At 52.8% G+C, this 22860-nt stretch overlaps 2 protein-coding genes across 2 annotated transcripts; both read left to right on the forward strand.

The window, feature by feature from the left end:
• The first annotated feature begins 5091 nt into the window (after positions 1 to 5091).
• LOC149120512 (zymogen granule membrane protein 16-like) lies at positions 5092 to 6550 on the forward strand. Its single transcript, XM_089320812.1, has 3 exons — positions 5092 to 5146; positions 5287 to 5419; positions 6193 to 6550. The coding sequence occupies exons 1-3, from the start codon at positions 5092 to 5094 to the stop codon at positions 6548 to 6550; spliced, it is 546 nt and encodes a 181-aa protein (XP_089176938.1).
• A 10112-nt stretch (positions 6551 to 16662) lies between these two features.
• On the forward strand, positions 16663 to 18085 carry LOC100358477 (zymogen granule membrane protein 16-like). The gene is made up of 3 exons (XM_017337761.4): positions 16663 to 16717; positions 16859 to 16991; positions 17767 to 18085. Exons 1-3 carry the CDS (start codon positions 16663 to 16665, stop codon positions 18083 to 18085), a joined length of 507 nt encoding a protein of 168 aa, XP_017193250.4.
• Positions 18086 to 22860: the final 4775 nt, after the last annotated feature.

Here is a 22860-nt window from a genome sequence, read left to right on the forward strand (position 1 = left end):
AAAGGGTGGTTAGTCTCCCTTTCTAAGAGTTGTCTAAATCCGTCCCATTGTCTGAATTTCAGAAAGGCAAATACAAATAGCCAAAAACAAACACCAAAGAGACTCACAAAAAGGCACTGAACAAAACAAAAAAGACAAAAAATGGAACATCGGCCTCACGCCTGCGGAGCGACCCACTTCGTTCCTACAGAGGTGGGGAGCCTGGCCCCCTACAGAGTCCCAGATGGGGTCCGAGAACCACACTGACACACAGACACAGATACGAATGCAAGTTCCGGAACCACTTCAGAACCTACAAATGCAGACTCTGGGACCACTTCAGAGTCTCGCAACAATGCAACACACAAAGACCTACAAACACAGACTCTGGAACCGCATCAGAGCCCTGTGACAATGCCGGCAATACAAAATGTGAGTCTGAAAACAGTTTATGCAATAGAAGTAAAACCTGAAAGAAAAGGATGAATACTGATGCTGGCACCAAATTCCCGACCGCGGGAATTCCAGATGGGAGTTTTGCTGAGCGTCCTCAGTCACCCGGTCCTCCCCAGGCGTCCCTCGAGGCTGTAGCGTTGTGGCTTCTGGGCACGTCTGCCAGCCCAACGTCTACCGTGCCAGCCCGAAACCGCTTCAGGCCTGAACCAGATACAGAAACAGAAATGCACGTGCACAGAGTCCCTATCCTTTAGGCGCCTTTACTTACCCCGAGAGATGTCCGTTGGAGACGTCCGTGGGCAGCAGAGCCATCTCGGTGGAACCTCCATATGTTACAGTCGAATTAGAGTTGAATTGCTCTTGCCACCCCAAAAACGCTCCAAGAGACCTTCTCTCATGTAATTAACAAAGGGTCAAGTTTATTGATGTTCCGACATGTCGGGGCCCCGTCCCAGTACAGGCGAGCGGCCTCGAATAGTCTTGGGTTGGGGTTTTTATACACGTTTAAACAAAGAAAATCAATCATTGCGTAGAGCAGACAGTGGTATAGAGTAAACAATTGACACAAGTTAAGTGATTTTACAATCAGTTGATTTATGAACACAGGGAGTATCAAAAAGCCTCCTATTGCCAAAAGGGAGGGCCACACAAGATTGCAGGAACTGCCTTGATGATACCTAGGAATGCAGCCGAATGGCGATAAGGGACACCTGGTAGAGTCAGGGGTCCAGGAGGCAGAGATATATGGTGACTTCTTCTATCTCACTTAGGTGAAACTGAGGTTACACTCACATTGGGGTAATTTACTGATTAATGGCTATGCAGAACAAGTCTAACAAGGTCAGGAAAGTTCACCAGAGGAGGTTGGGGGGGAGCAGCTTTTAACTTTTTAACCCTTCACTAGCTTCCAGGGCCGGCACTGTGGCCTACTAGTGCAGCGATATTAGGCGCACGAGGCAATCCAAAGATGGCGCCCAAAGGAAGTAAGGTGGGTGGAACCCGAGGTTGTTTACCACCAAAGCTCATTGGCCGTGCAGCATCAGGAGAGATGACGACGACTGATGACAAGTCTACAGACATATGGCTGGTTCCGTAAAAATCGCCCCATAAAATGACCTTTTAAGCAATTGGTTGGTCCTTATGCTCTGACCCAATAATCGTGCAGTTTTGTGCTTTAAAAGGTTTTACTACGCGTGCAATAAACGAGTTCCTGCTTGACTCGACTTCCCGCTGCGTCTGATTGTCTCCGGGATCGGGAGGCTGGGGAACGGGTGAGTGGCGCACTTGCCTTTCCTGGGACCCAGTCCATCCGCGTTTGGGTGGACTCAGACCCTGCACACTAGGTTAAGCCTCTGCCTGCAGTGCTGACATGCCATATAGGTACCAGTTCAAGTCCCGTCTGCTCCCCTTCCAATCCAGCTCCCTGCTAATGGCCTGGGAAAGCAGTGGAAGATGGCCCAAGTGTCTGGGCACCCGCACCCATGTGGGAGACCCAGAAGAAGCTCCTGGCTCCTGGCTTCAGCTCAGCCCAGCTTCAGCCATTCTGGTTACTTGGGGAGGGAACTATTGGATGGAAGAACTTTCTCTCTTCCTGGCTCCCAGCTTCAGCCTGGTCCAGCCCAGCTGTTGCAAGAAGGTGTCAGAGTCGACCACCCGAAAAACGTCACCAAGAGACACGTCTCTTATGCAAACAGCACGGGGAAGTTTTATTGATTATCCAGCATGCTGGGGCTGTCTGATCATCATGAACAAAGCAGCCCCGAATAACCAAAGGTTAGGGTTTATAAAGGCAAAAACCGCAAAACCGGGAGAGGGGGGGAGAATACACAGTTGCTAAGCGGTTGCTAATATCTTACAATCAGCAATTATGATCTTAAGACATAGACAAATCACATCTTCATTATTAGCCCAGGTAACCCAGGTGCAACCTTTCTACTTTTAAGCTTGAGCAATCATGCTAGGGGGTTTTTGTGCGTTGCCAAGGGTGATGTAGTGCACTGCTATTGTCCGACTATTTGAGATCATAGTTTCAGACCAGAGTCTCACGGTGGGGGGGGGGGATTGCTTTCCCAGAATGCAGTCTCAAGGGCTCCAAAATGGAGTCCCTACTGTCAGGGTGCTACTTTACTCTGTCTTATTTTCACAGTTGCACCAGGAAGGTTTAAACCTGTAAGCTTAAGCTTAACTTTTTACATCCGCACATATACAATTTTAACTCTTCAAAGGTAGGGAGTAAACCAGCAGATTGGAGCTCTCACTCCCTTTCTTTCTGCCTCTCAAATAAAGAACACATTAAAAATTAAAAAAAAAAAAAAGGCAAGACAAACATACATTGTCCGCGCTAAAGTGAATTTAGGACATTTTGGCTACCAATGAAACTATAACTCCAAGCCACATTTACTGAGTATCTGTACGCCAGGACTCGACCGGCAGTCTTCATGGGGCCTGCTCTTAGGAAGTTAACTTAAGGAGGACGGACAAGCAAACAAGCCTCACAGACCAGCAATGAGAGCCGGGCAGCCCGCGCAGCCCAAGCCCCTGCTGTTCTCAGCGTGTGTTCTCTGTGTGTGGAATTCTTGGGGAGGCTTCCAGAATAAGTCTCCCTGATGGGTGTGGGGAGAGGGGAGACGGGGGAGGGGGTGGACTCAGGCCTTTCTAGTCGGACAGCTTCATGGAGGGCATGGGAACCCCCAAGGTCACGGTTCTGGGCTATGTTGTCTAACCAGAGGCCCAGAGGAGGCTAGGCCCAGTGGACATGGTCCCCAAGGGACAGGAAGCTCAGTGAAAAGTCTCCTGGTTTCTCCCTGAATGCCTCCACAATTGTCTCCGAGAATTGCCCAGTCATATTATTGTATGTCATTTCATCCCCTAAAATAACGCGACACAGGTGTCGTCCCGTATTTACTAACAGGAAACAGGCTGGCCTGGGGTGGGTGGCAGATTTGAATGTCCACCAGCTTCGCCCGCTATCGTGGTCTGGAAGTCTGTTTTTGGAGAGTGGCCATCAGCCAAGACAGCCACTCCCCGGGAGAGCCTCAAGCAGGACAAGGCTTCTGTTCGTGGTCATCGGGGGTCATCGGGGGCATCTGTCGGGTCAGACAGAGGAGGCAGCTGAAGAAAACGCATGAAATAACAGAAACAAGGGCTTTTTTATTATTATACTTAAAGATTCCAGAGGGGGAAGGTAACATGACTTGTATGGCCAGTGGGAAGGTTAGCAAGGAGGGACTGCAGAGAGAGAGAGAGAGAGAGAGAGAGAGAGAGAGAGAGAGAGAGGACCAAAGCTGTCATTGGGCCAGGGCATTCTCCAAGCAGGTTTCCTGTGGGGCGATCTAATTGGAGGGTTTAGCTCCAGCAGGCATGGTTCCTGGAGGCCACGCTGTGAAGGACAGATGGGCACCGCGGCCCCTGTGCACAGCCCGTGTGGAGTGGGGTCAGTGGAGTCAGTCATGTGGGTTGCATCCAGCTGTCCCACCAGGTGAAGGGCTGGTAACCGGGCCCCTGCTCCTGGGGTGAGCAGCCTGGACGCCACGGCAGCACAAACCCTGGGAACTCACTACGCTCTGAGGGCAGAGTGCGAAATCCTTTTGCAAGCATTTGGGTGTGTGAACCAGTGAATGAGAGTGTTTCTCTCTCTCTCTCTCTCTCTCTCTCTCTGCACCTCACGTTAGAAAAACAAAAACAGGGCCGGCACCGCGGCTCACTAGGCTAATCTTCCACCTTGGGCAACTGGCACACTGGATTCTAGTTCTGGTCGGGGCGCCGGATTCTGTCCCGGTTGCCCTCTTCCAGGCCAGCTCTCTGCTGTGGCCTGGGAGTGCAGTGGAGGATGGCCCAAGTGCTTGGGCCCTGCACCCCATGGGAGACCAGGAGAAGCACCTGGCTCCTGCCTTGGGATCAGGGCCATTGGAGGGTGAACCAACGGCAAAGGAAACATTTCTCTCTGTCTCTCTCTCACTGTCCACTCTGCCTTTCGGAAAAAAAAAAAAAAAAAAGAGCAGGAGGGAGTGCTAGGAGCTGGTATAAAAGTTCTGGAAGGTTCTAAGGGGTTACCTTGCACCTGAAGCTCCCAGGTGAGAGGTGTTAGGGATTCCTGGGTCTGCCTTTGAGGGGGTGGGGATTCAGATCTGATCTGGTCTGGCGAAGGGGATGCCTGGATTGAGTGGCAGGGAGTGTTAGTGAAGTGGGCACCTGGGTTGAAGCTATCTTGGTGCAGAGATGTGTCAGCTGTCAGTTGAAGGACTAGGAACCTGGGACACTCAGGTGACTGGGAAAGGCCAGGCGTGTGTCGGTGGACAAAGAATGGTGACAAAGATCCCATCTGCTGGTTCACTCCCCCACATGGCCGCAATGGCCAGAGCTGGGCCAATCTGAGCCAGGAGCTTGAGCTTCTTCCACGTCTCCCAAGGGGGTGCAGGGGCTCAAGAGCTTGGGCCATCTTCCACCGCCTTCCCAGGGCACTAGCAGAGAGCTGAACCTTGCTGGAGCAGACCAAGGAACACCAGGTCTGGAGGATGCACTGCAGGCTGTGGACAGCGCTGTGCACCTTGAGCCTGGGTCTGGCTAGGTGGGAGCTGAAGGGTCAGGCCACCCGGAGGCCAGAGGGAAAGGGGGAAACCTCCCCCTCTGCTCTCTTCTTCCCCCTGCAGCCTCACGATGTGGACCTTCATGCTCCTGGGCCTTCTCTGTGCCTCGGCCTCTGCCAGTGCCAGTAAGTGAGCCGCTGGGACTCTGGTGGCGGGTGGCGGGAAGGGGCCCTGCTCGGCTGGTGGCCAAGGCTTGCAGGGCCACCCCTGAGCGGTGGGAACTGGGAGGTCCTTGCCTCCAAGCCCCCCTTTCTTTCCACTGCAGTCCAGGCCAGGTCCTCCTCCTACAGTGGCGAGTACGGAAGGGGAGGAGGAGAGCCATTCTCCCACTCCGGCCTCCAGCTGGAAGGGCCCATCACAGCCATTCGTGTCCGGGTCAACAGCCGCTATATTGTGGGGTAAGGCTCTTCCGCGTTCCTCAAGCTCTTACTAGCTCAGGAAGTGCTCTTTCGCTCTGGGCCACCTGTGCTTCAACCAACAGGTCCCTAGTGAGGCAGGATATGGGGATAGCTGTGAGAGGACTCGGCTTCCAGAACCGTACCCTTTGGACTCCTCCCTCCCCGAATATGCCTGGTGGTGGCAAATCATTAATAACCACTAACTCTCAGGGGCCTGGAAGTCGACCAGCCCAGCCCACCCGCCTTCTGCGGTTTAAAGTTTCTTTCCAATATCCCTGCTGGGTGCCCTGCAACTTTGCTCAACGCCTCTCTTGAGCAGTCCCCACTCCATTGCTAGTCGGAAAATTCTATCACGTGCAGAGCCAACGTGTGTCCGCTGATCCTGGATCTGCCTCCTGGGACAGCAGGGACAAGCCTCTTCCCTCTCCCACAAGGGAGCCACTCAGCTGTTAGAAAATCCCTTTGCTTCCACAAGTGCGGGAAAGGGTGGGGCATCTTAGGAGGCTGGACTCCAAATTCAAGGCCTGCCATGTGCTGTGTGTGGGTGACTCTGGGCAAGCTGCCTTCCTTCTCTGCACCTGCTGTCAGCCAGGCCAGGAGCTGAAGTTCTTTGTGTGGTCCTCCAGGGCTCACCCGGCCTACACTTTTGGGGCAACTAGCAGGGACTGCTCATGCTAGCGTCCAGTTTGGAGGACTCCACGTGCAGGCCAAACGGTCCTGAACTCTGATGACCTAATCAGTGTCCCCGTTCCTGCCCTCCCACCCGTCCCCAGTCTCCAGGTGCGCTATGGCCAGGTGTGGAGCGACTACGTGGGTGGCAACCTGGGAGACCTGGAGGAGATCTTTCTGCACCCAGGGGAGTCAGTGATCCAGGTGTCTGGGTCATACAAAAAGTATCTGAAGACCCTGGTCTTTCAGACTGATGAGGGTCGCTTCCTTTCCTTTGGGAAAGACACAGGCATAATGTTCTATGCTATACCCTTGGACCTGGACGCCGTGCTCCGATTCATCAGTGGCCGAGCTGGCTTATTCATCACCGCCATTGGCCTGCACTGGGACACCATCCCAGAAACTGCCCCAGCTACTGCTGAGCCCGCCTCCTCCGTGGCAGGGCCCCGTGGTGGGGTGTGACAACTCCCTGATCACCATTCCCATACAAATGGCTCAATAAAAGGACATGGCTAAAGCTGGTGTGCATGTGGGTGTGTGCAGGCGGGACCCACTCTTGGAGGGCGGTGTGACTCTCAGCTCTGGCTACCTGCTGCTAAGAGTGGGAGCACGAGGGAGACAGGTGTTGAGAATCCTGGGCTCTTCCGTACATCGCAAGGAGAGGAGACGCTGGTTTGTACCAACTCTTTTCGGGGTTAGCTCATGAGAATGTCTGTCCAAACAGGAGTTCTGAAGGGAAGGCTCAGCGGGGGCACACCGCCGAGCCCCAGGTGTGCCTCTCTGGCGCCCTCCCCCCTGAGAAGGGGCTGGCTTCTCTGACCAAAGGCTGTCCCCTCTCCCTGGAGCTCAGCTGCAGGTGGGTGGCCTGCACCTCTGTCCTCCCATCTGTCCCAGATGCGATCTCCCTGCTGAAGTTTCGCCCCTGTTTGTGCTTAAGGACTCCACCCCATTCCCCAGGCCAGTTCTTCCTCGTCTTTACCCCTAACCTGGTGCTCTTGCTTAGCCCTCTGGGAACTGGCGCTCAGGCAGATGAGAAGCCCGTGGCTGAGACACACCCATGTCCCGTATTAGAGCGAGTGGGTTTCATTCCTGACTCCACCTTCCTGCTGACGTGGCTGCTGGGAGGCAGCAGGGACGGTTCAGGATGGTTCAAGTGCCACCCACACGGAGCGCCGGTTGAGTTCTCCTCCAGCTTCTGCCCCCACTCCCACCTCTCTAACAAACAGAAAATAAAAACAGGGCCGGCGCCATGGCTCAATAGGATAATGCTCCGCTTACGGCGCCGGCAGACCCAGTTCTAGTCCCGGTTGGGGCGCCGGATTCTGTCCCGGTTGCCCCTCTTCCAGGCCAGCTCTCTGCTGTGGCCAGGGAGTGCACTGGAGGATAGCCCACGTCCTTGGGCCCTGCACCCCATGGGAGACTAGGAAAAGCACCTGGCTCCTGCCTTCGGATCAGTGTCGTGCGCTGGCCGCAGCGGGCCGGCCTCGGCGGCCATTGGAGTGTGAACCAACGGCAAAAGAAGACCTTTCTCTCTGTGTCTCACCCTCACTGTCCACTCTGCCTGTGGAAAAAAAAAAATCAGAGAGTCTTTCCTTAGGGACCCACCATTTCAACAGTGTGAACTTGGCCAACACCACAGCCAAAGTGGAAATTCTGGGGTAGGTACTTAGTATGGTGGTTAAGTTGCCACTAGGGGCTGAGTCCCATATCTGAGTGCCTGAGTTCAAGGCCTGGCTCTACTTTTGTTTTTTAAGACTTTTTCAAAAAATATATTTATTTGAGAGTTACAGAGAGGCAGAGGCAGAGAGAGAGAGAGGTCTTGACATCTGCTGGTTCACTCCCAGATGGCTACAACGGCCGGAGCTGGGCCGATCTAAAGCCAGGAGCCTCTTCTGGGTGTCCCACGTGGATACAGGGACCCAAGGACTTGGAGCATCTTCTACTGCTTTCCCAGGCCATAGCAGAGAGCTGGATCACAAATGGAGCAGCCGGGACTCCAACCAGCGCCCATACAGAATGCCAGCACTGCAGGCGGCAGCTTTACCCACTACTCCACAGCCTGGCTCCACTTTTGAGTCCAGCTTCCTATTAATGCCAACCATGTGGGAGGCCTGCATTGAGTTCTGGGCTCCTGGCTTCAGTCTGGCCCAGCCTGCCTGTCGTGGGCATTTAGGGAGTGAACCAATGGATGGGACATCTCTGTCTGCCTTTCATAGAGCATGAAAATAAATTTTTACAAAAGTAAAGCCAAAGTAGAGACATTTTCATCTTTGATTGCCCCAAGTACAAGGGGTTAGTTAGAATTCAGGGGAAGCATTAGGATGGCTGGATAGAGTCAGTGAGGACACGAAGTGGCTTTGGGAAGAATTTCGAGGACTCTAAAATACTGGCAGTTTTAGGTTTCGGTGGTAGTGGTGGGCAGTAACATATTGCTTCCCATAGATTTCTTTGTGTCATAGGGAATGTCAAGTCATATTTCTTCCCAATTAGACAAAGAGAAGTTACAGACATGTAATTTTGTAAACAATAAAAATAAAAAAAACCCAAACACTATAAAAAGAAGCCCACCACTAGCACGTTTTCATAACAATTCCTTGGGCGCAGATGTTGCTGTGGATCCATTCTGAGAGGAGGATGGTGGTGGGGGCAAGAGGCGTGGAGTCACCACACAGACCCCAGGTGTGGGTGAAAGCAGGCCAGATGCGAGCAACTGGAAGACTCATTTATTTCAGTTGGTAGAGCAGCTTATAGAGCCAAGGCAACCAATCTGGTCAAGGGGTGGTCTATGCCCTAACCAATCATAGCCTGTTGCCAGGCAGTTTCCAAAGCCATCCAATCACAGCGTGTTGCCAGGCAGGCTCCGTTGCCATGTCATTCCTGAAGCCATCCAATCACAGCCTGTTGCCAGGCAGTTTCCGCTGCCTGCGGCCATCTTGGCATGGCCTTCTCATTCCACCACAAATTCCATCACAGAATATTATGCCATTGGAATTCTTTTTGAGCTATAAATATCATAGAACTTACCCTTTTCAAGTGTGCGAGTGATTTTTAGTATATTTATAAGGTTTGTACATCCAGCATCGCCAGTTCCAGAATACCTAAGTAAAAAATAAAACAAAAAACAAAAAACCCGAGGCCATGAGTTGTCTCCCCAGCCTCCCTTGAGCCCAGCAGAGTCATGTTCTCATGTGTGAACCTGAGGTAGAATTAAATCAGGCTGATAACAAAGCCATTGCCTTACATACTCATTTGTGGTGAAAACATTTACGATCTACTTTTAGCAATTCTGACGAAAGTCACCATTCCATGTGATCTATTGATCACTAAAGGCTGCTTCTTCCTTTCACCTGAAACTTTGTATGCTCTGATCAACATCTTGCCTCTCTCCATCCAGTGTTCTGCCAAGCTTCTCATGACTATCACTTTTTTTTTTTTTGTAAAGATTATTTATTTGAAAGGCAGAATGACAGAGAGAGGGAGAGACAGGGAGAGATCTTCCATCCACTGATTTACATCCCATACAGCTGCAATTGCTGGGGCTGGTCCAGGCTGTAATCAGGAGCCTAGAATCTCATCTAGGCCTCCCACGTGGGTAGCAGGGACCCAAGCAGTTAGGCCACCCTCCACTGCTTCCCCAGGTGCATCAGCAGGAAGCTGGATCAGAACTGGAGCAGCTGGGACTCAGATCAGCCTCTGATACGGGAAGCCGCTTAGCCCACTGTGTCATTACTCTGGCCCCTGCTGACGGCCACCCTGCTCTCAAATTCTGAGTTGGTATTTCTTAGATTCTACACCTAAGTGGGATGTGGTATGTATTTGTCTCTCTGTGCCTGATTTCCCTTAGCATAATGCCCTTCAGGTTCACCCCTAGGGTTACAAAGGACAGGGTTTGGGAATACAGCTGACTCAGAGGTCATCAGCACATAAATAGTGAAGTTCAAGTGCTACAGTGAAGTTCATGTGCTGGGTGTGGAAGAAGCCATTCAGGAAAGCAACAGGTATAGAAAAGGAGAAAGGCAGGAGTAAGCGAACTGGGAAACACCAGTGTTGGTTGGTACAAAGAGGAGGCAGTTACAGAACTATAGAAGGGAGGTTAATGTTGCGGCACAGCAGGTTAAGGCACCACGCTGCATCCCATACTGCAGTGCCCGTTGGAGTCCTGGCTACACTCCTTCTGGTCCAGCTCCCTGCCTCTGATAATGGCTCAAGTGATTGAGTTCCTGCTACCCATCTTGGATGGAGCTCCTGGCTCCTGGCTTTATGCTGGCCCAGCCCCAGCTGTTGTAGGCATCTGGGGAGTGAACCAATGGACGAAAGATCTCTCTCCTTCTCTCTGTCTGCATTTCAAATCAATAAATAGGGAAAAAAGAACTAGAGAATGGAGTGGTATGGGAGGCAATGAGAAGGCAAGAGAGAAATTCCAAGCAGTGGCTAAGGCCACGATAATGGAGAAAAGGAAAGATCTCCGTTTCTTCCATGGTGGCCGTGAGGAGGTCATCCATTATCTTGACAAGCACAGCTTCAGTGGGCTGCAGGAATCGGCTGAAGCAGACTGCAATTTGCTAAGGAATGAATGGGAGGTGAGGATTCCCAGAGGGGAGGGCTATTTCAAGAAGTGTGTCTCCAGAAAGACAAAAATAAGCTGGTCGTCATAGCTGGGGACTGTAATGTTGCGGTGGATTTATTCTGAGAGGAGGAGCGTGGTAGGGGAAGAGGCATGGAGTCACCACACAGACCCCAGGTGTCAGGTGAAAGCAAGCCAGAGGTGAGCAGCCCACAGACTCGTTTACTTCAGTTGGTAGAGCAGCTTAAATAGCCAAGGCATTCAATCTGGTCAAAGGGCGGTCTATGTCCTAACCAATCACAGCCTGTTGCCAGGCAGTTTCCAAAGCCATCCAATCACAGCTTGTTGCCAGGCAGGCTCCATTGCCATGTGGTTCCCGAAGCCATCCAATCACAGCCTGTTGCTAGGCAGTTTCCGTTGTTAGCGGCCATCTTGGCATGACCTTCTCTTTCCACCGCATTTCTTCCATTTCATTTATTTTTGAGCAACAGGAGGCATGATTCTTGGCCAGACCCCGTTTCCATGTGGTCTCTGCATGTGGCTGTTCCTGTCTTAGGTTGTCTCCCAGCGGATCTTACCCATCATTGACTAACCAGTGCTCCAAAAGGGAGGCCACAGGAGTGCTTGCTCAGATAGGGATTGAATGAGGAACAATGGTAATCAGGAATGGCGTGACTGCACACAGGTATGGAGACCCATGAGCCGGCCATGGGCGCACATGCTAAGGCTTCGCTTGCTGACCATTGGCATTAGTTACTGTTGTGTGGATGCTTATGGTTTCCGTGGAGCTGTGATATCGGGACCGTTTCATAAGTCCAGGCTAGAGTCCAAACAACTGTGGCCTTGGGGCTTCCCATACTTCTTTTCCCACTGACCAAGGCTGAGAAAACACCAGGTGGAAGCTTGTTGTTAGTGCCCGAGTTGCCTGCTACGTGACCAGGAGCTTGATTGGATGAAGGCGCGTGATCACCTTTATGGTTGGACCAGGAGCGCATGGACTGTGCGTGATCAGGCACCCGACTGGAGCACCGCCGCATGGACTAAGCTTGCTTACATGCTTCTGCAATGATACACTATATAAGCCATTTCTGACATGGTACGGGAGCTTCCCCTTTCTTTCGGAGCTCCCCTTGCTCAAGGGTTTCTTTTTCTATCCTGTTTAAATAAAAGTCTACTGAAGACCGATAAGCTGCGAGCAACATCGTTCCTTTGTGGGCAAGGGAGCGACACACAGGCTGTGGGCCGTTTGAGTGGCTGACCAGAGCTAGTGGGGTATAAAGCAGTAGCAGATGTGGCTATGGGCACCTTCTCAGGGTAGGATGATAGGGCAGGTGCATCCGCTAACAAGGCAGACTCTCAGTCTTGTTCAGCTGGTTCTGGTTGGCTGAGAGTTGTAGGCTTGATGTTTCTGGCTGGTACCCAAATGGGCTGTCCCGCATTCTCTGGAAAGACACAAGCATATCCTCGGCCCTAGGTTAGCAGAAGCCTTTTTACAGGCGTTGGAATCCAGGGCCTGAATTCTGTGTTCACTTCGAGATTAACGGCAAACAAGCGGGTGGGATGAGGTTTAGCTGCTGTCCTGAGAGCCTGGGTGCCTGGGGACTGCCAAAACGTGGGGATCCTCACTGGGTGCAGATGGGATGACCTCGCATTGGTTACTGCCTGGAGATCGTCTAAGTTCATCCCATGGATATTTGGGGGTGGTTGTCTAGGCATTGCTGGGTTGTTTGCTACATTGTCGTTTTCACTGTTGGAGCTCTCTCTCCCTAAGTTTCAGCTGTTGCCTGTGAGGCAGCAGCCTGAAGTGACAGGCTCTTATCACTCACAGACTCACTATATTTGTCCAGTGCTTACTGGGGGACTTCCTTGATTCATTAGGTCAAGGCCGTATGCCCACACGGTGTCTCCGGAGTGTCGTCTCTCTCGAGTGAGGGACAATGACATGCTTCCGAATTCTGGCATGATCAGTCCTTATGTGAATTCGCCGGGCGAACCGACAGTAAAAGGAGGAGCTGAGAAGCGGCATTAGGCTTCTGGGTGGTGTGTGCCTGCCTAACCTGGGGTGACTTAGACCGAGGACAAGGACCAGGAAAGGGGCGTAGGAGCGGGTCCACAGGAACACCTGTCCTATTTTATACACAGAAGTGTTCAGCCTGATTCTAGAATCACAGACAAAAGCCAGTTAGGATCTTTTCGATTAAACTTGTTGTATTTTGTCTTTGACAGGTGAAGGAGGCTCAGTCCCACCATGGGGTCTGGATTGCACCAAGACTCGAAAAGAGGGCAAAGGCTGCTTTGTCGCTTGCAGGCCACACAGGAGGGGAGGAGAGAGCAGGGACCCAGTGACATGGAAGCCATGGCCTCCCAGTTCTGCTGTCACTTTTGCAAAGTCCTGAGAAGAACTCCCTGGAACTCCTTGTCACACGTGACAAGTTCAGGTTGCTCTGAGCTAGGTAGCTCCGCTGCCCTCTTGGTCGAAACACAACCTGTGTTGCTGGTCCTTTGAGAGAGGAGCTGTGTCATTGGCCCAAAGGAGGCAGGAGCATGTGACGGTTCCAAGCTGCTTCCCCCATGGTGTGGTGGTGCAGGGGGCATTTTATAGATGACGCAGCAGACAGCTGGTGTGTGGAGATGCAGGTTGGGCAAGTTCTCATTGGAGGAGTTTGGAAACAGGCCAGCGTGGCACTGGCTCCTGCATACAGCTGCTTTGCCAAGCAAAACGCTGAAAAGGCAGAAGACCTTTGGACTTCCATAGCCTGTAGCACTGGGGCTGGGTGAAGTTTAAGGCAACGTCCTTGACATTTTCAGGGGCAGTAGGCCGGGCCCCTGGGTTAAATGGAAAACAGGGGGCAGGGGTTCGGGGCAACGGATTAAGCCACCGCTTGGGATGCCTGCATCCCACATCAGAGTTCCCGGTTGGACTCCCAGCTGCTCCACTTCCACTCCAGCTCCCCTAATGCATCCTGGGAGACAACAGATGATGCACAAGTGTTTGGGCCCTGCTGCTCATGTGGGAGCCCAGAGAGAGTCCCTGGCTTGTGGCTTCAGCCTGGCCTAGGCCTGGCTGTGCGGGCACGTGGAGAGCGAAACCATGGATGGAAGATCCCCATCTCTCTCTCTCTCCTTGTCACTCGACCTTTCAAGGAGAAGAAAATAAACACGTTTTTAAATTGCCGGCATTGTGGCACAGCGGGTTAAACTGCCTACCTGCTACACCAGCATCCTATAAATTATTTTATTTTTACTTTTATTATTTTTTAGAGAAAGATTTTATTTAATAAATATAAATTTCAAAAGTAGAACTTTTGGATTCTCCAGTGCATCCTGTAAGTTGAAGTGCTGGTTCGAGTCCTAGCTACCTGCTTCCCACCTAATTCCCTCGAACACGCCTCGGAAGGTAGCAGACAAGGGAACAAATATTTGGGACCCTGTCACCCATGTCCAAGACCCTAAGAGAGAAGCCTGGCTCCTGGCTTTGGGCTGTCCCATCCTCAATGTGGTAGCCATTAAAAAATATATTTATGTCTTATTTGAAAGAGTGGCAGAGAGAAAAGAGAGAAAGAGAAAGATCTTCCATTCCTGGCTTCACTTCCCAGTAGACCACAACGGACAGGCCTGGACCAGGCCAAAGCCAGGATCCAGGAGCTTCATCCGGGTCTCCCACATGGGAACAGGGGTCCAAGCACTTGGGCCATCCTCTGCCTCTTTCCCAGGCGCATTAGTAGGGAGCTGGGTTGGAAATGGAGCAGCCGGGACACGAACTGGTGCCCATACACGGGGTGCTGGCATTGCCGCCAGCAGCTTTACCCACAACGCCACAACGCCGGCCCCCTAAATAAATAGTGTTACAAATTCTAGTGTGAACAGATGGACAGGTGGGAGCTTGGTGTTCCACCGCCTTCCCGCTCTGCGCTGGTGCTTCAGTCACTACATGGGCAAATGTGGACTCCTGGAAAGGACCGGGCGGGGCCCTGGGACCCCTTCAGGGCCTCTGTCTTAAGGGTCCTGGGCGTTTCCTGCAGGCATCAAGAGAGAATCAGCAGTGAAAGGCAGACAGAGGACAAGGGACAAGGCCAAGCCGAGTGGCTGGGTGAGGTGAGAGTTCCGTCAAAGGGTACCTGAAGGCCAAGGAGAAGAGAGGAGACACCTTGGCGTTCCTGGCCTGGGTGCACCTGTGCTCCCGGAAGTGCGCCGCCCTACTTCCGGCTCTGGAGGGCGGGACTCCCTTTGGCATCTGGGCTGAGCCCCCAGTGCCAGATGGTGAGTCAGCTGGAGGGGAGGGAGTGGGATGCCCTGAGCGACGGGTCAGGAGCCACTGATAAGCGATGCTACTTACTCCAGACCCTCCCTGGCCTCCATGCTTCTGTCTTCTTGGAAGACCTGCTGACTCAGAGGGGTCACAGGGGCCAGTCCTGGAGACGCCAGACAACAGGACTCGGGGCTTGAGGTGGCTGAAAGATCCACCCTCGCGGGGCCGAAGGAGTCTGACACCCACTCTGAAGTCTCAGACCCGAGGGTGGGGGAGGGCTCCAGGACCTTTCTGCCATGGTGTCTGAGAGTCTGGGGCAGGGCCCAGCCCCACCCTGCCCCAAGGAGCACCTGCACCCCCTCAGCGCCTCAGCTTCCCTCATGCTCCCTGGAATGACATCTCTTGGGAGGGGGGCAACTTGCAGCCCAAGTCACCCTTCTCAGAGACAGAGATGGTTTGAGAAGCGGCTGGCAGGTTGAGGCTGGCTGGCTGGCTAGACTTGCTAATGTACAAGATAGTCCCCATGATGTGATAGAATCCATAAAGTGGTATATGGTTGTACGGGTGTTTCCCATGCCATTCTTTAAACTTTACTGCCTGCTTGTTCTTCGTTTTTTTTTCTTTGTTTGTTTGTTTTTCTTTTTGTATCAAAATATCAGGAAAGAGGGGGAAAATTCTTTTTTTAAAGATTTATTTATTGGGCCGGCGCTGCGGCTCACTAGGCTAATCCTCCGTCTTGCGGCGCCAGCACACTGGGTTCTAGTCCCGGTCGGGGCGCCGGATTCTGTCCCGGTTGCCCCTCTTCCAGGCCAGCTCTCTGCTGTGGCCAGGGAGTGCAGTGGAGGATGGCCCAGGTGCTTGGGCCCTGCACCCACATGGGAGACCAGGAAAAGCACCTGGCTCCTGGCTCCTGCCATCAGATCAGCGCGGTGCACCGGCTGCAGCGCGCTGGCTGCGGCGGCCATTGGAGGGTGAAGCAACGGCAAAGGAAGACCTTTCTCTCTGTGTCTCTCTCTCACTGTCCACTCTGCCTGTCAAAAAATAAAAAAATATAAAAATAAAGATTTATTTATTTATTTGGAGGTCAGAGTTACACAGACAGAGAAGACGCAGAGAGAGAGAGAGAGAGATAAAGAGAGGTCGGTGGGGATTCAGATCTGATCTGGTCTGGGGAAGGGGATGCCTGGATTGAGTGGCAGGGAGTGTTGGTGAAGTGGGCACCTGGGTTGAAGCTATCTTGGGTGCAGAGATGTGTCAGCTGTCAGTTGAAGGACTAGGAACCTGGGACACTCAGGTGACTGGGAAAGGCCAGGCGTGTGTCGGTGGACAAAGAATCGTGACAAAGATCCCATCTGCTGGTTCACTCCCCCACATGGCCACAATGGCCAGAAATGGGTCAATCCAAAGCCAGGAGCTTGAGCTTCTTCCAGGTCTCCCAAGGGGGTGCAGGGCCTCAAGTGCTTGGGCCATCTTCCACCGCCTTCCCAGGGCACTAGCAGAGACCTGGATCGGAAGTGGAGCAGACTGGACTTGAACCGGTGCCCATATGGGATGGCGGCTCCAGGGGCGGAGGACTCACCTACTGCACTCCAGCGGCCAGCTTGTCGGTGTTGGCTCTGATGCTGGGTTCAGGAAATTCAGCCGTCTCCAGGCTGAGGCCTATCCTCCAGTCCTAATTCAGAAAGAACCCGTCCTGGCTGTGTCAGGACACAGCGCTCGCCAAAAGTGAGCGCTGACCTTCTTCCCCCCTGCAGCCTGGCGATGTGGACCTTCATGCTCCTGGGCCTTCTCTGTGCCTCGGCCTCTGCCAGTGCCAGTAAGTGAGCCGCTGGGACTGTGGGGGCGGGTGGCGGGAAGGGGCCCCTGCTCGGCTGGTGGCCAAGGCTTGCAGGGCCGCCCCTGAGCGGTGGGAACTGGGAGGTCCTTGCCTCCAAGCCCCCCTTTCTTTCCACTGCAGTCCAGGCCAGGTCCTCCTCCTACAGTGGCGAGTACGGAAGGGGAGGAGGAGAGCCATTCTCCCACTCCGGCCTCCAGCTGGAAGGGCCCATCACAGCCATCCGTGTCCGGGTTGACAGCTTCAATATCGCGGGGTAAGGCTCTTCCGCGTTCCTCAAGCTCTTACTAGCTCAGGAAGTGCTCTTTCGCTCTGGGCCACCTGTGCCTCAACCAACAGGTCCCTAGTGAGGCAGGATATGGGGATAGCTGTGAGAGGACTCGGCTTCCAGAACCGTACCCTTTGGACTCCTCCCTCCCCGAATATGCCTGATGGTGACAAATCGTTAATAACCACTAACTCTCAGGGGCCTGGAAGTCGACCAGCCCAGCCCACCCCGCCTTCTGCGGGTTAAAGTTTCTTTCCAATATCCCTGCTGGGTGCCCTGCAACTTTGCTCAACGCCTCTCTTGAGCAGTCCCCACTTCATTGCTAGTCGGAAAATTCTATCACATGCAGAGCCAAAGTGTGTCCGCTGATCCTGGATCTGCCTCCTGGGACAGCAGGGACAAGCCTCTTCCCTCTCCCACAAGGGAGCCACTCAGCTGTTAGAAAATCCCTTTGCTTCCACAAGTGGGGGAATAGGGTGGGGCATCGTAGGAAGCTGGACTCCAAATTCAAGGCCTGCCATTTGCGGTATGTGGGAGACTCTGGGCAAGCTGCCTTCCTTCTCTGCACCTGCTGTCAGCCAGGCCAGGAGCTGAAGTTCTTTGTGTGGTCCTCCAGGGCTCACCCGGCCTACACTTTTGGGGCAACTAGCAGGGACTGCTCATGCTAGCGTCCAGTTTGGAGGACTCCACGTGCAGGTCAAAAGGTCCTGAACTCTGATGACCTAATCAGTGTCCCCGTTCCTGCCCTCCCACCCGTCCCCAGTCTCCAGGTGCGCTATGGCCAGGTGTGGAGCGACTACGTGGGTGGCAAGCTGGGAGACCTGGAGGAGATCTTTCTGCACCCAGGGGAGTCAGTGATCGCGGTGTCTGGGTCATACAGCAACTACCTGAAGACGCTGAACTTTGTGACTGACGAGGGTCGCTTCCTTTCCTTTGGGAAAGACACAGGCATAATGTTGTATGCTGTCCCCTTGCACCCAAACACCGTGCTCCGATTCATCTATTGGCGAGCTGGCTTATTTGTCACCGCCATTGGCCTGCACTGGGACAACTACCCCAGAAACTACCCCAGCAACTGCTGAGCCCGCCTCCTCCGTGGCAGGGCCCCGTGGTGGGGTGTGACAACTCCCTGATCACCATTCCCATACAAATGGCTCAATAAAAGGACATGGCTAAAGCTGGTGTGCATGTGGGTGTGTGCAGGCGGGACCCACTCTTGGAGGGCGGTGTGACTCTCAGCTCTGGCTACCTGCTGCTAAGAGTGGGAGCACGAGGGAGACAGGTGTTGAGAATCCTGGGCTCTTCCGTACGTCACAAGGAGAGGAGACGCTGGTTTGAACCAACTCTTTTCGGGGTTAGCTCTTGAGAATGTCTGTCCAAACAGGAGTTCTGAAGGGAAGGCTCAGCGGGGGCACACCGCCGAGCCCCAGGTGTGCCTCTCTGGCGCCCTCCCCCCTGAGAAGGGGCTGGCTTCTCTGACCAAAGGCTGTCCCCTCTCCCTGGAGCTCAGCTGCAGGTGGGTGGCCTGCACCTCTGTCCTCCCATCTGTCCCAGATGCGATCTCCCTGCTGAAGTTTCGCCCCAGTTTGTGCTTAAGGACTCCACCCCATTCCCCAGGCCAGTTCTTCCTCGTCTTTACCCCTAACCTGGTGCTCTTGCTTCACCCTCTGGGAACTGGCGCTCAGGCAGATGAGAAGCCCGTGGCTGAGACACACCCATGTCCCGTATTAGAGCGAGTGGGTTTCATTCCTGACTCCACCTTCCTGCTGACGTGGCTCCTGGGAGGCAGCAGGGACGGTTCAGGATGGTTCAAGTGCCACCCACACGGGAGAGCCGGTTGAGTTCTCCTCCAGCTTCTGCCCCCACTCCCACCTCTCTAACAAACAGAGAATAAAAACGGAGCCGGCGCCGTGGCTCATAGGCTAATGCTCCGCTTATGGCGCCGGCACACCAGGTTCTAGTCCCGGTTGGGGCGCCGGATTCTGTCCCGGTTGCCCCTCTTCCAGGCCAGCTCTCTGCTGTGGCCAGGGAGTACAATAGAGGATGGCCCAAGACCTTGGGCCCTGCACCCCATGGGAGATCAGGAGAAGTACCTGACTCCTGCCTTCGGATCAGTGTGGTGCGCCGACCGCAGTGCACCGGCCTCGGCTGCAATTGGAGGGTGAACCAATGGCAAAAGAAGACCTTTCTCTCTGTCTCTCTCCCTCACTGTCCAATCTGCCTGTCAAAAAAAAAGACAAAAAAAACCAAAACAAAACAAAACAAACAAACAAACAAACAAACAAAAACCAAAAACACGGTGCAAAGAGAAGCATCAAGATTACAGAATTATTGCACCAAGGAGAAGAAATAGCCAGGATTTCCATGAACAGATGTCAGGCCACAAATCCCAGCCCTGCTTGGCCTGGTCCTGGAGCTGTTTGGCTTTGTCCAGGAAAAGTACGAATTTGGATTTGTACCTGTCTAGTCTGATTGACCGAGAGACAACATTCTTCCTAGAACATGGCACAGACACCCCCCAGAACAGCACTTAGCATGTCCAATTTCTTTCTTTCATAACCTTTTGTGACTTCCACACACCCTCTTCAACTTACTTGAAACATGCCATCATTTCCATTCCAGTCTAGAGTAAACTAGCCATCAGGATTCTTACAACCATGTGCTTTCCTTATTTAAAAAGCTCTTTCCTTTTTAACCCTTCTTGCCAAGAACACTCTTTCCTTCTAAACCTTACTTACCAAGCACACATTTTTATCCTTGTGATGTTTTCCATAGAGCCTGGTTGGCTCTTCCTACCTTACCAGAAGTCTGAGGTCTCCATGCAGAGTGAAGGTGCCTTACAAATCCCCTGTGTGATCTAGAGCTCTGGTTAAGGCAATCAGTTTGCTAACTGAGCAAAAGTTCCTGGGGGCAGAGCACGCTTCAGTAACGTGCCATGCCGTAACTGTTGCATACCCAGAGAAGCAGGTCCCATCTGACAAAGCTGCTTCCATCTATGAACCAAACTTCACGTGTGTTAGTCAGGGGGCTGTCTTTTAGGTCCCTTCTGCTGGCATAGATCAAGTCTATAGTCTCAGCAGAGGAGTGGAGGGGACCACTTTCCCCCTGGGTTAGAGTAGAGCAATGCCTTATTTTTACCTGAGGGTTTTTTAGAAGGAGGACCTGATATTTTAGTATTCTGCGATCTGTGAGCCAGTGAGAGCCCTTTTGCTCTAATAGAGAATTTATTTGGTGTGGGGTATAAAGGGCGATGTCTTGTCCCACTGTAATTCTAGATACCTCCTCTGTCAGCAAGGCAGCCGCTGCCATTGTCTTTAGGCAGTGAGGCTATCCTTGTGCAACCATGTCTAAGGTTTTAGAAAAGTAGCCCACAGGTTGCTTAACAGGTCCCAGATCCTGAGTTAACCCTCCTAAGGTGCCTCCCTTCCTCCCAGTGATGTGCAGCTGGGAGGGTCTCTCTGGATTTGGCAGTCCTAGCACAGGGGCTTTAGTCATAGCATCCTTTAGTTGAGCAAAGGCTGTGGTTTGCTCTTTCCCCCAAAGGAGGGGGCTCTGCTTTGGCTGCCTGTGGAGAGCCTGGTTTAGGAACTGTGCTGTTTTCCTGTATCTGGGAACCTGATAGAGAACACTGGGACTGCCTGAAGTTTGCAGAAGTAGGAATTTGCTGCATGGCCCATATCCTCTCTGGGGCAGGTTTTCTCTCCCCAGGGGTGAGGATAAGGGTTAAATAATTAACACTCTAGGCCGGCGCCGCGGCTCACTAGGCTAATCCTCCACCTAGCGGCGCCGGCACACCGGGTTCTAGTCCCGGTCGGGGCGCCGGATTCTGTCCCGGTTGCCCCTCTTCCAGGCCAGCTCTCTGCTGTGGCCAGGGAGTGCAGTGGAGGATGGCCCAGGTGCTTGGGCCCTGCACCCCATGGGAGGCCAGGAAAAGCACCTGGCTCCTGGCTCCTGCCATCGGATCAGCGCGGTGCGCCGGCCGCAGCGCGCCGGCCGCGGCGGCCATTGGAGGGTGAACCAACGGCAAGGGAAGACCTTTCTCTCTGTCTCTCTCTCTCACTGTCCACTCTGCCTGTCAAAAAAAAAAAAAATAATTAACACTCTAATGGACTAGCAATGCTTTGTTTTCCTCTGGATACCCAGTAGCCAGTTTTGCTAGGAAGTTAAGCCAATGTACAAGACTAGAGTCTCAGGCTGGGAAAGGAGACAGACTAACAAATCATTTACATTTAACCATCTACATTATGGACTATTGTGCACCCCCTTCAAGAGATAGGCCCTTTATTCTCAGTGAGGACCTGTCCAAATAGGTGCAGGACTATCTGAGTTAATGTTACTGAAAGCCCTGTGTTTAGGAACTGGCAGGGAGGGCTTTCTAAGCTTAATGCTATTGGATAGACTTTTAAGGCCTGGCTGGGTGTGTGAGGCCCAGACCTATCCATGGGGTGCTGGAAGAGAATTGCAAGAGATGCAAATCCCCTTTAAGGGAGGCCCCCTGCTGACTTGCATTACATGGCTGGACTAGGAGGAGAGCTGAGTAGGAGGCTCATAGAAATAGGCAACTTGCATGTCGCTGACCCTAGGCCATCCCCTCAATAGCAGTGGCTGGAGCTGGAAGCTGGGCGGAGGCTGGGCAGAGCCAAAGGCTTTTTAGCTCAGGGCCACAGGGTCTGCGGTTCTGAACCAGGAGTCCTTCGACACCCAGGGCAGTTCCGTGTCCAGTGGCCTTGCTCTTGGCAGCGCTGACAGAAGGCAGTTGCTGTCACAACAGCTGCTTGCCCAATGCCCTGGCTCCTCATATCAGCAACAGGTGCTGTTTGGGGTGCACTGGCCTTGCTGGGTCTCCTTGACGGCAGATCACTGTGTAAAGCAGCCATGGATGGGCCTGTTGCCCATCCTCTGCTGCTTGCTTGCTCCTCGTTCTCCTGATCTCTAATAAAGTAGACCAAATAGGCAGCCTCTATGATGTCAGTCAAGGGGGTGCTCAACCCAACCCTGATTTTTGGAGATTTCTTTAATATCAGGGTGAGCTAAAAAACTATGGTCATGGGCAAATTCTGACACTTAGTATTTTCCTGCGAGTTTAGACTGCGCCCATGAGGAGAACTGTGACCTTTTAGGGAAGATCAACTGTGGTGACCTGCTTGCATACTTTGAGGTCATCAGTGCAACTTCCTATCTATCCCTCAGTTTGGTTTAAAAGGGGAGTTCTGCCCATTTACCGCGTACACCGAAAAATCGATCTAGCTGTCACATCAGTTCATAGTTTAACCTCTTTTTCTGGCTATGCTGTTTGGGGGCCCTATACTGTGGCCAGGCATTATTACAGAAAAGGTCAGTCATCTCTTACATCAGGTCTGGGGATCAAACCGTACATCACAGTGGAGAGTCCTGCAGAACAGTAGTAACTTCCCTTCTGGAAGAGAAAAGAGGAGAAGTGAGGCAGCGAGTCGGGTCTCTAGCCTGACTTCCTGGGCTTTCAGATTTAACTGGCATTTGACCAGTGCTTACTGCATAGCCTGACTTAGAGAGGAGAAATTGTGGCAGAGGTCTCTGCCATCCCTTGGCTTCTGGATATTTACCATGTAGCCAGTGGGCTATGGGCCTGGGTTTCCGGGTTTAACTAGTCTTACCGTGTAACCCATAAGTTTAGGTTTTGGGCTTCCGGGCTTTCACCGTGTAGCTGTGGACACTAGAGTTTTCTTGGGCTCCTGGAACCCAGTGCTCTAGCATCTGCCGCATAACCATCCCCTGTTGGCTCTAAGTCTCTTTTGGAACACTTTCTCCCTTTTGGCTAGACCTCTGTTTGATCCACATTTGAACTAGCAATGCCTGGTTGTTCAGCGTTAGCTGGACG

Source organism: Oryctolagus cuniculus, chromosome 19 (assembly GCF_051225735.1).
Source record: "Oryctolagus cuniculus isolate XC-2025 breed Fujian yellow rabbit chromosome 19, ASM5122573v1, whole genome shotgun sequence".
Taxonomy (NCBI): Eukaryota; Metazoa; Chordata; class Mammalia; order Lagomorpha; family Leporidae; genus Oryctolagus; species Oryctolagus cuniculus.